Genomic DNA, 16107 nt, shown 5'->3' on the forward strand with positions numbered 1-16107 from the left:
GCAATGGATATTTAGCTTGTCTGGAGGGGGATTGTATTATTTAATTAGGCCACTTTAGAAAAAAAATCTTAACTAACACAATAACGTTAAGCAAATACAGGTTTCGAGTTCGATTTCTAAGCATTAAGTATTCTTTGTCGAAGGTGAATTTGGTATTGATTGATTAGTGAGGAACGGCCTTAGCGATACATTATGAGCATACAATAGTTTATTATAACGAATCGATTTCTTTACAAAAAACTATTCGATTTCGATTGCAATGCCTACAGGGAATACTAAAACTACTCAAGAGCCTACAAACGCGTGCATTACTTTGTAAAAAATCAAAAAGAAGATTAATTAATCAAGTTTAAAAATATACGAGTACAAGAGCTATTAACAGCTATAAAGTAAATTTTCTTGAGTGTATTCGCAAATTATCGATAAGATAATTAACAAAAACAATGCTTTAAGAATGCAGTTGCTGAAATGCATTAGTATTTAACTTTATTTATAACGCAATGAGTCAAAAAACCTTTACGAGTTCGCCAAGATTTACAACAAACCGGCTTAATTAAAAAAATGTCGCCAAAAGAAAAAAACTTCAAAGATTTTCCCGCGAAAACTGTTTTTTCTTTTCATTATTTTTGGCTATTACATCAACTGCCAGTTACCAGAGAGTATCGACCTCATCTGACCGATCGCCTTGACAAGGACGTTCTATTCGCATTTAAAAATAAAAATGCGTCCATATATTTTTACGCGCTAGAAAACTACGAGCTGGCCGGTGAGAAAACATAAACAGAAAACAGACTAAAAAGGTCAAAACAAAGAGTTTTCAATGATCTCTGTGTGACCTCATGCAGACTTGTGGGGTGGGGTTCGTCTGGCGTGATCTAATACCAGAGGTTGCGGATTCCAAACCCGTAAAGGGCAAATGTTTGTTTAATTAGCTAGCACATACACAATACACATACCTATTTTATACTTTAGCGACATTTTTCCGAAATCACAAACTAGGGATGTCAGGGCCACACAATAGATGACTGCATGTGAAAATAAATTGGCAAAACGGTTTTATGCCATCTTTAAAAAAAAAAAATTTTTTGTTTAATGTCATATGGCATCGTTTGGTTTGCATACAGCCAGTATCACAGTAAATTAATTTTAAAATTTTTACACTATTTTCCTTTACCACTTGCAAAGGTTTTGTCTCTAGCTACAACTAAACTTCTTTCTACACTTTTTCAGGAAAAAAAATTTTTTTTTCACGTAAAAACCCATGATTTTAAGCAGTCTCGCACGATAAAAATAGATCTGCTATACTACTATTATTTTTAGACTTTCTAACGCACTAGACGCCAGCTTGAGTGCATAGAAATAACTCACTCTCGCTGCAAATGCATTATAATGTTGCAAGGGTGGAACACGTGTTTGTCATTAAAATATCTTTGTTTATGGTGTATTTTTCTTTATTATCGGCCAGTGCTGTCCAAAATAGACTTATCTACGTATGTTTTTAAAGTTTGTTCGATAAAATAATAATATGAAAGAATTACTGAATGACCATAATAAAACAGTTCAGTATGAAATTTACAATCAAAAACCTGGAATAATTCCAGCAAGTGATTAGTCTCATAACTAAATTAAACCAATTGCTGCCCTGATGGCTCGTTAAAGTGTACATTTTGAGTCTAAATTGATAAAAATTAGATAAAGTGAGCAATTTTTTTAAAACAGTTATTTAAAATTATGAAATTAAGGAGTTTGTTATCGAATAATTTATTTTAAATCCTTTCAGGCCAGCATTCAAATTGTGAAGTTAATAGCATAGCATACACAATCGATTCTCTGAATGTTGAATCAATCTTTTACTGCTTTTAAGAACGCAAGCTGTGGGTTTGAATGTTGCTAAGCTGAATAAAGCTAAACTATTAATGTGTACAATCTTCTAAAACAAATAAATGATAGGTAACTTTCGCATTTTTAAACTAAAGTACTCATATTAGCATAATTATGTAGGTAGTTTAACTGTAAATCTTAATAAGCATAATTTTATCAAATATCTAGAACCCATATAGTACAAGCTTTGCTTAGTTTGGGACTAGAGGCGCAGAGTAAAAAATGTCCAAGGAAATTTATTTATTTAATCTAGTGGTCAAAGTACAAGCTCTGCAGACTTTGGGGCAAATAAGGTGGTAGGTAGTGGAAATAAACCACAAATGTTTAAGAAGGCATTATTTTCCTCAACTAGGTAATAATAGACAACACAGCTGGTCATACTCTATGAGTATAAAAAATAGTTTTTTTATTCAAAGATTGATTTATTTCAAAACCTAGAGGATTATAAAAATACTTTTTAACAAAGAAAGAAGGCAAAATTCTTGTTAAATAATAATTTATGTTAGTTCATACATTGTCTTGTAATAAGAATCTTATAAGATTGTTGAAAACAACAAAAAAACACCACAATGACAAATTATCTACCTACAAACAACATTAATCTGTCTGTAGACAATCAGAAAAGTCAATACACTATTGTAAATAAATGACTGCCCTTACGAGTTACTATCATTACGTGTTGAACACTAATAACATTCAACGTCTGATTCTGATAAGAAATTGATTAGATAACCTTGCTTTGTTTTATTTAAATTCAATCAATAATATTTAAAAAAATAAATATTGAGTTAAAAAAAAAAAAAAAAACATTTCCAAAAGGGGCGTGCCGTTGTTTTTTTAAAGCAAAGGTAATAAACCTCATAAATCCAGATTAAAAAGGTAGGTAGTCCTAACTGAAAAGAGGTTAGGTCCGTCAAAACTTGTTATTAAAATAACAAAGTTAATGCATTATTTCGACTGCTGCAGCATTAGGCTTACGTTCCGCTCCGTTACACCACAATAACGGAAGATTTTACCACTAAAACAAGTTAAATCACTGGTAAAACTGATGTTTTTTTAGTTGCAATACCGCACATAAAAGTTAGCACTTTGGGGCACAATATCACTGCAAGATCCAACCGGTAACACGGTTTATTCACATTTAGAACTGCTGACAAAACACTAAAGTTGTTTTTTCACTAATTTAAGGCGAAATAATCAAAATAAGAACACCTCGATAGTAAATTCTGTTTGTGACTGACTTCCGATCGAACAAACTACACTCATCAAAAGAAACACGTCATCATGACACTTTGAGTGAGATAGCGCTATACGGTGGAGCAAGACCAAAGCTCACTGATTGCCAGCGTGAGTGTTTAGAATTAACGTTAATTAATTTTAATAATCCATAATTACATGAGCAACGTAGAAACAGACGGTATTTATTTATAGTAATAAGAAATATCTATTTTAAAAATGGAATTTCCATTGATCTGAGTACAGCGCCATCTGTTGTTGAGTAGCAATATTACATTGCAAATGAAAAATGCTTGCCATCTCTTGATAATTATTTTCATCCTAACTTTTCTACTCGTCACTAGATGACGTTTTAGACGTTTTTGCATTCAAAAAGTTACTTTTTCGAAAAAATAAAGCATAAATTATTTCATATCAATTAAAAAAACACGGATTCACAAAAACCTTTTTATTAGTTTTCATGTTTATTTCACATATAATAAATAATTGCATCACAGTTACGCAATGCTTAATTATTCTATTCTTATCATTTCGTTGTCTCGGGTCATTACTGTAGGTAGGTACTCACTTACTATGTGAGTAAAACCACAAAATATAACAGAAGACAAACTCCATACTAAACGCGCTCGAGCCACGCACACATAGACAGACACCGCTCGAGCAAGACTGTCTTGGACGAATGCGAGCGCGACGTGGCGCGACAGACAGACGTTCGCCACACGTTCCCTGTGGTTCGCTTGAGTCACGCGCCGGTCAACCGCCTGTGATATTATTTTGTTTTGCGCAATTGACGAAAATGAGTGAACAGAAAAAGTCGTATTTTAATTGTTCGGTATTTGGTTGCTTAAACTCATCATTGAATGCCGAATTTTCATTTTTTAAATTACCAGTTGATTCGGGGAGGTAAGTAAGTTATTTATTTGAATTTCAATTCAAATTGAAAGCCAACTCAATTATTAGGAATATCGAATTGTTTAGAGAGGTTTTAGGAATTATTAGATAACTAGCTTTTGCCCGCGGCTTCACCCGCGTGAAATTTAGTTTGTCACAGATCGTCATAAATTATAGCCTATATATTATTCAGGGTTATAAACAATAATACTGTAAAGTTACATCAAAATCCGTTCAGTAGTGATCGCGTGAAAGAGCAACAAACATCCAGACATCCAAACTTTCGCATTTATAATATTAGTTGGATAATAGTGTCAACCACTCAACTAAATACTACTTCCTTCTCGTGTATTTGTTTGCAAACTATTACTATAATAACGTACTAAATATAAATAAGTATACGTGGATATCTGTTATTGTCTTTCTTGCATAGTATTAAGAGTTACATTTTTCTATCATAACGAAATAAATGATCATGTGTTGCACATGACAAGACAACCCTAGCGCGACGGCCGAGCGTGCGAGCGAGAGAGGTATGCAAAGCGAGGTACATACATGAGTTTACCTTCTGTTATATTTTGTGGTAAAACCTACCAATAATATGCCATCTTTTATCATTTCATATCTAACCATTTACATTCGTACGTGAAGATTTGTGGTGAAGATCAGTATTAAGTATGGCAGGTTATTGACATGAAATTTTAATGTTTCTAGAGTCACCTTTTTGATAATAACCAAACAGCAAGTTTTTACAGTTTTTTATACCTACTAATGAATATTGAAAGAGTTAAAGCGCGCCAAAGATCAAATGAAAACACACACACAATAGATTTTGCCCGTGACGTCAAAGAGTGGTTGAAAGTGTAGCACTTTGTGACGTCACCGGAACTTCAACGAACCATTGCTTAGTAAATATCTGTTTTGCCTAAGTTTAGCTGGTAGAGAATGCCACATGGAATTAAGTTTCCCTTTTGTACCGCTTTTTATGGTGTGTGTAATAAAGATTTTAAATAAATAAATGACTTGTTTGATTGACAAATAAAAATATACGCACTTATTCAATATTTTTTGATAATATTATTTGACAGACCAAAAGTTTTTTTAGGAAACCAATGATATTATATAAAAACAAAAGCAGATATGTTATAAGCGCTCGCGCTGTGAATACTCAAATACGTCCCAATTGGGACGTCTTGTGTTTAGTCTTCGAGTGGCCTGCGTCGTGCGCAATCGCGTGCGTACCACACCGTAAGTTCCTGTTCTTACCAAAATAAATAAAAAATGCCATCGTGTGTGTTTCGAAAGTGTACCAATTATGACTCTAAAGTAAACAAAATACAAGGGATCTCTTACCACATGTGATTATGCAAAATTATTTAGTATTTATATTTTCAATTATTTATGCAAACAATCAAGACGCCATGCGCCATGTTCAAGTTAAGAAAGAGAAAGCGATCTTGTTTTGACGTTAGAGCGATAAGGATGCGTGCGCTGCGGNTATTTCACGATAAACTATTTACAAATTATTTTGATTGGTGCATAGAATGGTATACAAATTAGCTTGTGGTTATTATTTTGTTTAATGGGGAGTTAATATAAAATTTGTTCTACATTAATTTCCTTATTTCATTCTTTGTATCGAAATTTCCAAATGATTAATTAACAATAGAGGTGATTCTAGCGCTCGGCGGCCGCTACCGCGGCACGCTTCGCTCGCCTTCGCGCAAAGGGTCACTGTTCTAACCTAACCTAACCTACTATTTTCTGCAATACCTACTTTTTGCAACCATACTATTTTCTGCAATGTTTTACATAAAATTATTGTGAAAACCATGATCATGTGCCTTATGCTTTGATTTGTGGGTAACGGTGGGTAAGTATGTGAAGTGTCAATTTGACCAAACAAATTATTTGGGATATAATATTTGGCAACATAAAACATTTGCTAAATAAACATTTGCCAAGTAAAATTTGGCCAAATGATAATTTGACCAAATGAATTAGTTGCGAAAAGTACAGTTGCTAAAAGTTCATTTGGGAAATGAAACTTTGGCGATAAGTTGTTTGCGAAGTGAAATTTGACGAAAAGTAATTTGGCCAAACGGAAGGATACCGCGCTGCGGACATAGATTAGTTAGTGCAGAATCGTTAAAACTATAGCTATCTCTTTCATTTGCGTGCTATTTCGAATCTTTTGTTTCACTTATCAGTTACATTTGTCAATGTGTGCGATTTGGAATAGCTCGGCACGGATTCAAATCGTAATTTCTATGAACGTAACATACCTATAGTTCTTTAATATCATTGAGGAAACAATCAGATTTTCTGCGCGTTTATTCTTCAAAGTAGGATCTATCTACTCGTACTTATTAGGTAAATCTATGGTAAACTTCTCACCTGATTGTACTTTTTGTTGATGGCGGTGAAGTCCTCAAGCCCTGGACTGAGGCTCCTCATCTTGGGCAGTACGTCCTCCATCATGGCTGAGTTTGTTCCTTGTTGCAAGAACTTGAATCTGAAACAAAAATTGTTCTTAATTTCTTTGATCTTTTATTAATACGTGGTTTCATCATCGTCATTTCAGCCACAGGACGTCCACTGCTGAACATAGGCCTCCCCCAATGATTTCCACAATACCCGGTTGGTGGCGGCCTGCATCCAGCGCCTTCCTGCTACCTTTATGAGGTTGTCGGTCCGCCTTGTGGGGAGGACGTCATACGCTGCGCTTTGATTTTTTATTACTCAAAATCAAATCTTTTATTCAGTAGCTTTTATTCACTTTCCAGGGCGTTTAACACGTCCCAAATATAGCTTGCCCTACCACCACTTCGGGACAACATAATAGTATGGGCTGGCGCTGAGAAGAAATGGCAGAAGAAACTCAGTCACTACTCTGTTGTTTATTGTGTCTTAAATCATCATCATCAGCCCCAAGGACAAAACGTGATAATTGTAATTTCAGAATCGCTTTAGGAAGCGAACTTAGCTTTTTAACTTAACAATCATCCAAACCCAAAGTGGCCAAAAAGTTATTCCAATGTAAAAAAGACGTGTTGCGAACTTTTTGGCTACTTTGGTTGTCAAGTTTGATGCTGACTGTACTAGGTTCTGGACAAACCAAATTCCGAAATATTATGTTTACTTTATAACTGACCAGTAAAAAACAAATTAGGGGCCTGACTTGGGTTCTTTTGCGTCATCATATTGCGTCAGTCATCGTGATTAATTGAGAGCTACATAATATGTGATCATTTTAATATTACGGTTGGACATGGACATGGTACATAGCGCCATCTACTATAAGGTTTCCTTAGCGGAGAAGAGATATGGAAATAATGCAATTTGCGCTCCGTTTATGTTTCAGCTCCGTTTGAACTAGCTGTGAAAACGACACCGCAATACGGACTTGTCAAAACAGCTGATGTTCGTTCGTCTTCCAGTTACCTTGGTACTATTACTTATTCTGTGGTTCAGTTGCGTTGCAGTTGTTAATTTTTAGCGCAATCGAGGCGCTGACTGTTTTTCAAAACACTTAGGTCTACTCCGCTCGGCTTTGATGGAAACCGGGCATTAAACGAGCAAAACTTGTATTGAGAACTTTTAAAATAATGAAGATACGAACGATACGAAGAACGTTATGTAAACAAATCATAACTCGAAAACTATCAAAAGGATAAGGTCGCGTTATGTAAAAATCTCGAAAACTATTACAAGTCGCGGTAATTGAGATAGCCCTAGTGAAGCTCTACCTACTACTACTTCGGCTTATCACAATTTTTTGGGACAACTTGTGTTTTTTTATGCATACAAGGCATATTTTTGACCGCAATCGCACCTGGTGTTCAAGTGGGATGCAGTCTAGGATGGTACACTGCCCTGTAAGTGCCTATTCACTCTCGCCTTGAAAATGCCTGGATATACTGTTCAGGGAAAGACAGCAGCAGGCAGCGAATTCCAAAATTTACAAAATAGGCTCAGTCTAAAGCTCGATTCACACATATCAGTGAAGCCACAGTTCCGTCACAGTGTCCGTTCAGTTCAGTATCAGTGTAGCACTGATGCGTCAGTGAAATATTTTGAATATTTTAAAATGTCCGAGAGCTGTTTCAATATTCTTGTTCAGAAACTATGAAGAAAGTTATTTTGTTTTTGTTGCCGCGGCGGCGTCCGTGATCCGACAAAAAATATCGTCGTCAACGAATGCATCCGTGATGCCGGTGTCGGCACTGACACTGAGAGCACTGTGTCGTCACCTGTGGTCGTCACTGACACTGTCAAGTGGGGATGCGTTCATAGAAACTGTATGAAAGAATATTTCGCACTGTGCCGGTACTGAGCCTGAACTGTGACTTCACTGATATGTGTGAATCGAGCTTAAAGTACAAATAAACAACTTTAAACACTATCATGTAACATATACTATTATGTAATAATCAAAAGGCCTCTCGGCCTCGATGTGGCTAGACGCGCTAATGGACGTATTTTTTGGCAAATAGTTGCCTCATACAAGTATGGCATTTAATATTCTTTGGACTAAGGCCTCTCCAGTTATTTATTCTGTCTGAGCACGTGCAAGGCGTTTTTTACTTGAAGATTTAAGGATTTATGCTTTACAAAACGTAATTTAGACTACCATAATCCGTAAAAAAACCAACCAAATTGAGAACCTCAAGTTTTTATTCGCTCGTTGTTTTAAGCTTGCTCTACAAAACGTAGCGTAGCTGCGGAGTTTATTAGAGTTGTAAGTTGTGGTAGCAAGTAATTACACTTGGGTCTGCAAATTTATCAAGAATAAAGCCGAATTTAAAATGTGTTTTGCGCAACCAACCAATAAGTAGGTTACTGATGCAACGAATTAAATATTATCACTGAGAAATAATCCTGTTTTGTCTGGAAGATATTTTTCCTAGCGATTAACCCGCCTATTAAGCCGTTTCGATGTCCTATTTCTTTTATTTTTCTATTTTTTGTAATGTGAAACTCGTACTCCTCTGGCAGTAGTTCTTAAATTCCACAACAATCTCAGTTAATGAGTCTATCAAGCTTGATATGCTACAAAATCTAAAAATAAAGACAAGATCACATCTTTTTCATCATTATCAGGCAGATAGAGATTGCACAACTTTAGATCATCAAAATTTAGAGACTTATGCAAGTCATATTCGTTCATTTGAGCCGAAAGACGTCCACTGGTAAAGGCCTCCCCCAAGGATTTCCACAAAGACCGGTCCTGCGCCGCTCGCATCCAGGCACCTCCCGCGACCTTCACCAGATCGTCGGTCTATCCAGCATGTCATGTAGGTATACAAAAGCCGAAGAAGTCTATGGACAGTTGAAGAAGAGGCGTATGTTCGAAGACGAATCCCAAAGGCTGCTATAAAGTCTAGCTGTTCTCGGAACTTCGTTCGTACCTACGCATGAAAATAGTTGAATTTATATTTCCCTAATTTATTTTGCAACATTTTTCTTTTCTGTGTCGCCCCTATGAGCTAGGGTGATGTTATAATTATGGACTACTTATACAACACAAAAATATTTTTTCAATAGTTAGTTCCAGAGATAAATAACGCGTTCAAGCAAACAAAAAAACTCTTCAGCTTTATTATTTAGTATTGATTTCCGTATAAAATTAATTTTAGTGCCTTGACGCTCCACTCCAGATTTTTATTAAAATAAAATAATCTTAAACAAATATAAATGATTAAAATTGTCAATGCTGTCAAACGCACATTGAGCAAAGATAACGAGAAATCAGAAAGAATTAAGTGCCACATGATAAGAGCAGATAAGTTTATCAGTAAGGTTATGGAGGAAATAAAATTTTTGCGCTGATAATACAAGGTTTTTTATTTGTTTAACAAAATTAGATTTCGTCTTTGTCTTCCTCTTATCGTTATTTAATCAAAAACTTACTCATCATCATCATCTCAGCCATAGGACGTCCACTGCTGAACATAGGCATCCCCCAATGCTTTCCATTTTACCCGGTTGGCAGCGACCTGCGTTCTGCTTTCCTGCTACCTGTATGATATCGTCGGTCCACCTTTTGGGTGGACATATACGCGGCCACCACTCCAGAACCACAGTGTACAACCAATGTGTGTTACCAGTGATGACTTATGGTTCGGAAACGTGGCCTCTCTCTATAGGCCTTATACAGAAGCTCAAAGTTTCACAGCGTGCTATGCAAACTCACTAGTTATCTTTATATTTTATCAAGCATTTATCTTAGCCCTCGTTGTAAGATGAATATGCTTGTGTTACGAGTGGGTTCACCACAATAGTCCAGCAGCGGGGTTTAACCCGCGTTCCTCGGATCTTGATTCGGTCAGTCCATCACCGACACTGTTGAGCTATTGTCGTTCCAAGAACTGAAGCTCAAAGAACTGTATTTTAAAAAGCACATTTACACGTCCCAGTTAAGCCTTCCATTGCTTCGGGACAATAAATGGGCCAGTGCTGAGAAGAAGCAGCGCAAGAAACTCAGTCACTATTGTCAGCCTCTTTTTCAAGGGTTTACAGTCTTTAAAATAGCTTTAAGTATAGCTTTTTCAGGTTTTTTTGAATGTACTGCCTATCTAACCAAAGGTGGACAGACGATCTGGTGAAGGTCGCGGGAAGTAGGTACCTGAATGCGGGCAGCGTAAGACCGGTCGTTGTGGAATCTTTGGGGGAGGCCTATGTTCAGCAGTGGACTTCGTCGTTTCAGCCAAATGACATCCACTGCTGGACAAAGGCCTCCCCCAAGGTTTTGCACAATGAACGGTCCTGCGCTGCCAGGTTCTTCCCTCAGTGAACTTCATTTGGCTGAAACGAACTAATGCCAAACAATCATAGCTTTATAGAGCCCTATAGTTAGATAGAAGTGCTAAAACAATGTTTATCTCCAAAGAAGAAAACTAATTGAGTATTAGTTATCTTATCTTTGTATAACTTAGATTAGCGAAGTAACTGATAAGAAAAGACACAACAAGGAAAATAAAGGCTGAAAATAATGAATTGCGCCATTGTTACAGAATACAGTTCCAAAACAGTATTTTGTCTTTTTTGATTTGTTTTTTAAAGTAAAAAAGTTTTTATTTCTAAGAGTCTTCCAGTTACTTGGCCTGCTTTTAGCTTGGTCCACGGGCCAAGTCACTGAATTCAATTTATTAATTTTTTTCTTCCGGCAACTGGGCCCACTTAGGATTCTAGAGTAGATTTTTGTTGATTTGGTGTTTGATTTATTTATAAAAACATTGTAGGTGGGCCCAGTTACTGAGAGAAAACATATTTAAAAATTCAATCCAGTGACTTGACCTGTGGACCAAGCTAAAATTGGCCAAGTCACTGGAAGACTCATTTCCAAAAGATGTCACATGTACAATTTTACCCATCAAAAACAATAGGTACTTGTCAAAAAAACCAAGTCTCGCAACTCAGTTGTTCTACGGTAAAAAGTTGTGAGATCCATGTAATACCAAGTCCAGGCCAGGAAATCTTTAACGTTTTACATAAATTATTGATTTGGCCATCGCACTAAATAATTTAATTTACACGTGTTTTCATGCGATGGCCAAGTCTGATTCTGGCGGTCTCTGCATTAAGCAAGAAAGCTTGTATCTCAGGAGCAACTCAACCTTCACTGGTTGTGTACTCCTAGAAGTCACTCCTCCTAATGTTCTTCTGATAATTTTATTGCGGGTCCAATGACAGTTTAACTTTACCCCGGGACAAACTTGACCTTCACTGGTTGGGTTATTGGCGGTCAAGCTGTAGATCCTGGCTACACAGGAGTTGCAGGGGTGGGAACGAGAGGTGGGAATAGGCCCGTAATGGTAGGTTACATTGGTGGCCAATCCTGCCTCTATGAGAGGCAGCGATGGGAAAGATTGGTGGGATTCGTCTCTATTATGAATAACTAGCTGACCCGGCGAACTTTGTTCCGCCCTAATGGCAATAAATAAGCAGACTTTTTTTTTATTTCGAACGGGATAAAAAGTATCCTATGTCCTTCTCCTGGCTATAAACTACCTCCCTGACAATTTTCAGCTAAATCGGTTCAGCCGTTCTTGAGTTATAAGCGAAGTAACTAACACGACTTAGATATAGAAAGACTTTATGTAGCATACACTAACGCCCGTATTCACAAACATTACTATGAGGTCTCACAGTGCGCGTGAACGCACAGGGTGACACACGAGAGCTCTATTCAACGCTGTGCATTCGATTTGCTGCTTCACTTAAGCAAGCATCGTTTGTGAATTACAGGTTTAATGCCCGTCTGAATCACAGTTTGAACCGATAAAAAATAGGTTAGTACTCGTACTACAGATAAATACTATCTAGTTACATCACTTATTACTGTAAACAAATTGTGACGTATTCTTGCATCACACTATGCACGTAACGACACACCTCCTATGTTTTGCAGGTCATGCTTTAACTCACTTTTTGGGAAATCTCTATCAACGATACATAAATAAACGATTGCCTGATAAGGGAAAATGAAGGTTACTAGATGACACATGAAAGGAATTGGACGTCCACCCACAAGGTGGACCGGCGACATCATAAAGGTAGCAGGAAGGCGCTGGACGCAGGCCGCTACCAACCGGGCAGCATGGAAAGCATTGGGGGAGGCCTATGTTCAGCAGTGGACGTCCTATGGCTGAGATGATGATGACGATGATAACATAGGAATTGGCCGCGTGGTTCCAAAATTAAGACCACTCATCCCGTGGATGTTGTAAGAGGCGACTAAGGGACAAATATGCGAACATCAGGTCTCCCCAACCCGTCTGGCCAGCGTGGGGAGTGTAGGACAAATCCTCCGTCTACCTCTGGTAAATTAGAGAGTCGCGCTCCTGCAGTGGAGACTAAATGACCTGATGATGATGATGTTAAAAGGAATACAAAAATTGTCAGTTTCTAAAGTCACCACTCAACAAAATCACCAAAAGCTATGCCAAAAGTGACTGAAGACTGAAAAGTTTTATTACAAAAAAAAAACACTCAAATTAAGAACTTCCTCCTTTTTTGAAGTCGGTTAATAACAGCTAATACTCGTACAACCGTGCGATGTGGAAGTCATTGGGGAGGCCTATGTTCAGCAGTGGACGTCCTGAGGCTGTCCTTTTCAGCTGGTTTTCAGTGATACCCATCACTATTGCACTTGAAGTTAAGTATTTTTCAGACGGATAAATTAATCTAATAATGGGTAACTGGGTACATACAGGGATATACTCTTAAATTTGCTAAAAATATGTGTCAACATTGTGCAGTCTGTTTTTTCAGTTGGTAGATATTCTTTAGAGTTCGCTATTGCTTATGAAGTCATGAACTTAAAAGTATTTTCAAACAATCAGTTTGATTCTGTGTGTGTAGATTCACTCCAAGTTGATTTGTAGTTCTTTATAGTCGCCATCGCTTCCAATTGGTTCGACCTTGACCGTCAAATACGTGGACACCACAATCAATACAGCCATTATTTAATATTAAAGACTTGAACTTCAAACAAATATGTCGACAAGACTGTAGAAACCTGTTATACCTATGTAAAATGTATCTCAAAATTCTACACAAGATCACAGAATAAGTAATAGTACCCAAGATATTAATAATAAATTAATAAATAAATAACAAAATATCCTTGGCACATTTTACACTACGCTTCTAGTCCCAAACTAAGCAAAGCTTGTACTATGGGTACTAGACAACGGTTATAATCAAACTTGAAACAATTTTTTTTTGTAAATATCATACATAATCATTAGACTAAGAGCTAACGCCAGACCTATGTCATCAATGATATATCATTGTATGTCATTTTATTTATTTTTTAAAGCTTAAAGTTAGTCAGCGTATGCTCCCAATATAGGATATAATGTTGGTGAATTATGAAGTTTGGGTCATCGTGGCTTTTGCAGCAACCCTAAAAAAACTATCTGTGCAAGGAGTTGGAACGGTCAAAACTGTCTGGCGGATGAGGAAACTACTTCTAAGGATTTCCACGACTGGTCCTACGCCGACCTCATCCAGGCACTTCCCGCGACCTTCACCAGATCGTCGGTCCACCCAGTGGGAGAGCCTGCCCTGACAAGACAGGTGGCAAAAATCGGAACTAATAACCCAGTTAGTGATAGTAGCGTTTTCCTGACAATGTCGTAGCTGGGATAGTTCAGTGTTGGGTGGTCAGCTATAACATTAAATTGGTCAGGTGTGAAGGTTTGAGACACCCTGTATAGATGTACACTATTTGTTATTATACATTGCACACGCTTCTTTAATCCTCTGTAAACACACCTCACACTTGCTAGTAAAGTGTCTCTTATTGCACCGTCTTAAGGTTCATAATGAATCTAATTAGCACGTGTGTTTTTACTATCAACTGCGCTCGCGCCGACCTGTGACCTAGACTGTATCAACAATACGTCAATAGAGTTTATTGTTGAAAAAGCTTTGTAAAAATTCATTAAAATATGTATTAGTAGGTAATTAGTAAGAATTTATCCCATTTCAAATATTAATAAAACCTGGACATGAGCTCCCTGGCTTACCTGGAAGTCTTTAAATAGACTTCGGACGCCGTAGTAAAGACAATCTGGTCAGGTGGGGATTCTTGGATGGCTTAAACGTGGAGTGGCAGGTGCGGTTTTGTTTCCCAGTCGATGAAGCGCATGATGTCGTGCCCTAAGTGCCCGAGCAACTGCTAGAAAATTTAATGAATGCTACTGACAACGCCATTCTTGTAGCGGAGTTTTGGGCTGACAGGTTACCTCTTAGGTTTGTTGTCGACAGGATAAGAAGAAGAAGAAGAATACTTTATCAAGCCAAGAGGTAGAAAAAAATACGTAAATATTACATAAGCATAAAGCAGCTATTTCCACAGTTTTATTGCTATCTAAAAAGGAAATATTAGTAAGAAGAAAAAAATTTCGCGCAAAAAGTTTTTAATGCAATAGGCTTAAAATTAAAAAATCGATTGAGAAGCGAAGAAGAATTGAAGAGCCTATTGCATTAAAAAATCGATTTCTTGAAAAATGTTAGTTAAGAGGTGTTGTCACTTTAACGACGATACGATACCGTGATTTAAAGCCAGATAGTGATATCTGTTGTTGGGTTTATAAACTAAACTTAACTACCATAGAGCCACAAACCAAGTAAGTTTGCCTTCTCTTGTACCTTTTTGGACTTAATTAAATACCTATCAATTATTGCACATACAACAACTATGTATATTAATAGTGTAAGGAAAAGTAATTAAATACCAAACAACTTATAATAGACTTTATCCACAATACCACATAATTAACTGTACATTCTTAGAAATAGTCGGACGACTATAACCGCGGCTTCTTTCCTGTTCAAAGTCTACGTAAGAAACAGGTTTCTTGTCGCTTAATATGTTGCTGTGAGCAACCTTTGAGTTTTTTACTTTGTATTGTAGACTGTAGGTGTAGTAACTAGTAACTCAACTGTTCCCAGTTGAATCGAACCGCTAAGATCCGGGTCGGAAAAACTTCAAAAAAAAGAATAGAAAGAAAATGTGGCGAATAGGGTACTTGTAGGGGTTTTTAGCCGGACATGTTTGGTTTTTTACGGACGTATCCGGCGAAATATTGTCTCATTCGGCCTGTTCAGTTTTTTTTAAAAGGTTATTAGTACTCTAATTTGTTTTTGCACAAATTACTAACTCCCGTTAGCCTCTCGTGGTAAGCTAAATAAGCTGGTGTTACGAGTGGGCTCACCACAATAGTCGAGCGGCGCGGCGGTGGGATTCGAACCCGCGTTCCACGGATCTCGAGTCGGCCAGTCCGTCCGACCCATTCACCGTTGGACTATCGTGACTGTCGTTTTATGTGGCTGCTGGGCCTTTTAAGCTAACTTTTCCCGGCTTTTAGGGTAACCGTTTGCCATGTGGGCCCGTGGAGTGTGTAGAGCGTCAAAACAGGGTAGTGGTTTGATGGTTTGACAGTTTGACTGACTGTCGTTTACGGTGAAAAAATGGCTAAGTAAAGATTACACGTTTTTTCCCCTCTACTTAATGTCAGGTTGTAGAGATAATTTAACAAACATGTTCAGCTGGTAATCTGTGATGTACCTAGAGATCGTACAGAT

At 37.3% G+C, this 16107-nt stretch overlaps 1 protein-coding gene across 9 annotated transcripts in view; it reads right to left on the reverse strand.

The window, feature by feature from the left end:
• LOC114359292 (segmentation protein cap'n'collar) overlaps window positions 1-16107 on the reverse strand; it is a 142223-nt gene that overhangs the window by 124699 nt on the left and 1417 nt on the right. For 4 of the 9 annotated variants that reach the window (XM_028313619.1, XM_028313615.1, XM_028313612.1 and 1 more), the window contains exon 1: window positions 2860-3143. Coding sequence is in view for 2 of the 9 variants with exons in the window: in XM_028313618.1 (XP_028169419.1) it covers window positions 6406-6489 (84 nt within the window). In the remaining 7 variants the exon portion in view is untranslated. Of the gene's footprint in view, window positions 1-2859; window positions 3145-6405; window positions 6526-16107 lie in introns of those variants that run through there. The other 5 variants (XM_028313613.1, XM_028313609.1, XM_028313618.1 and 2 more) reach the window with 4 other exon arrangements.

Source organism: Ostrinia furnacalis, unplaced genomic scaffold, assembly GCF_004193835.3.
Source record: "Ostrinia furnacalis isolate ACB-3 unplaced genomic scaffold, ASM419383v2 OfSCF4295, whole genome shotgun sequence".
NCBI lineage: Eukaryota > Metazoa > Arthropoda > Insecta > Lepidoptera > Crambidae > Ostrinia > Ostrinia furnacalis.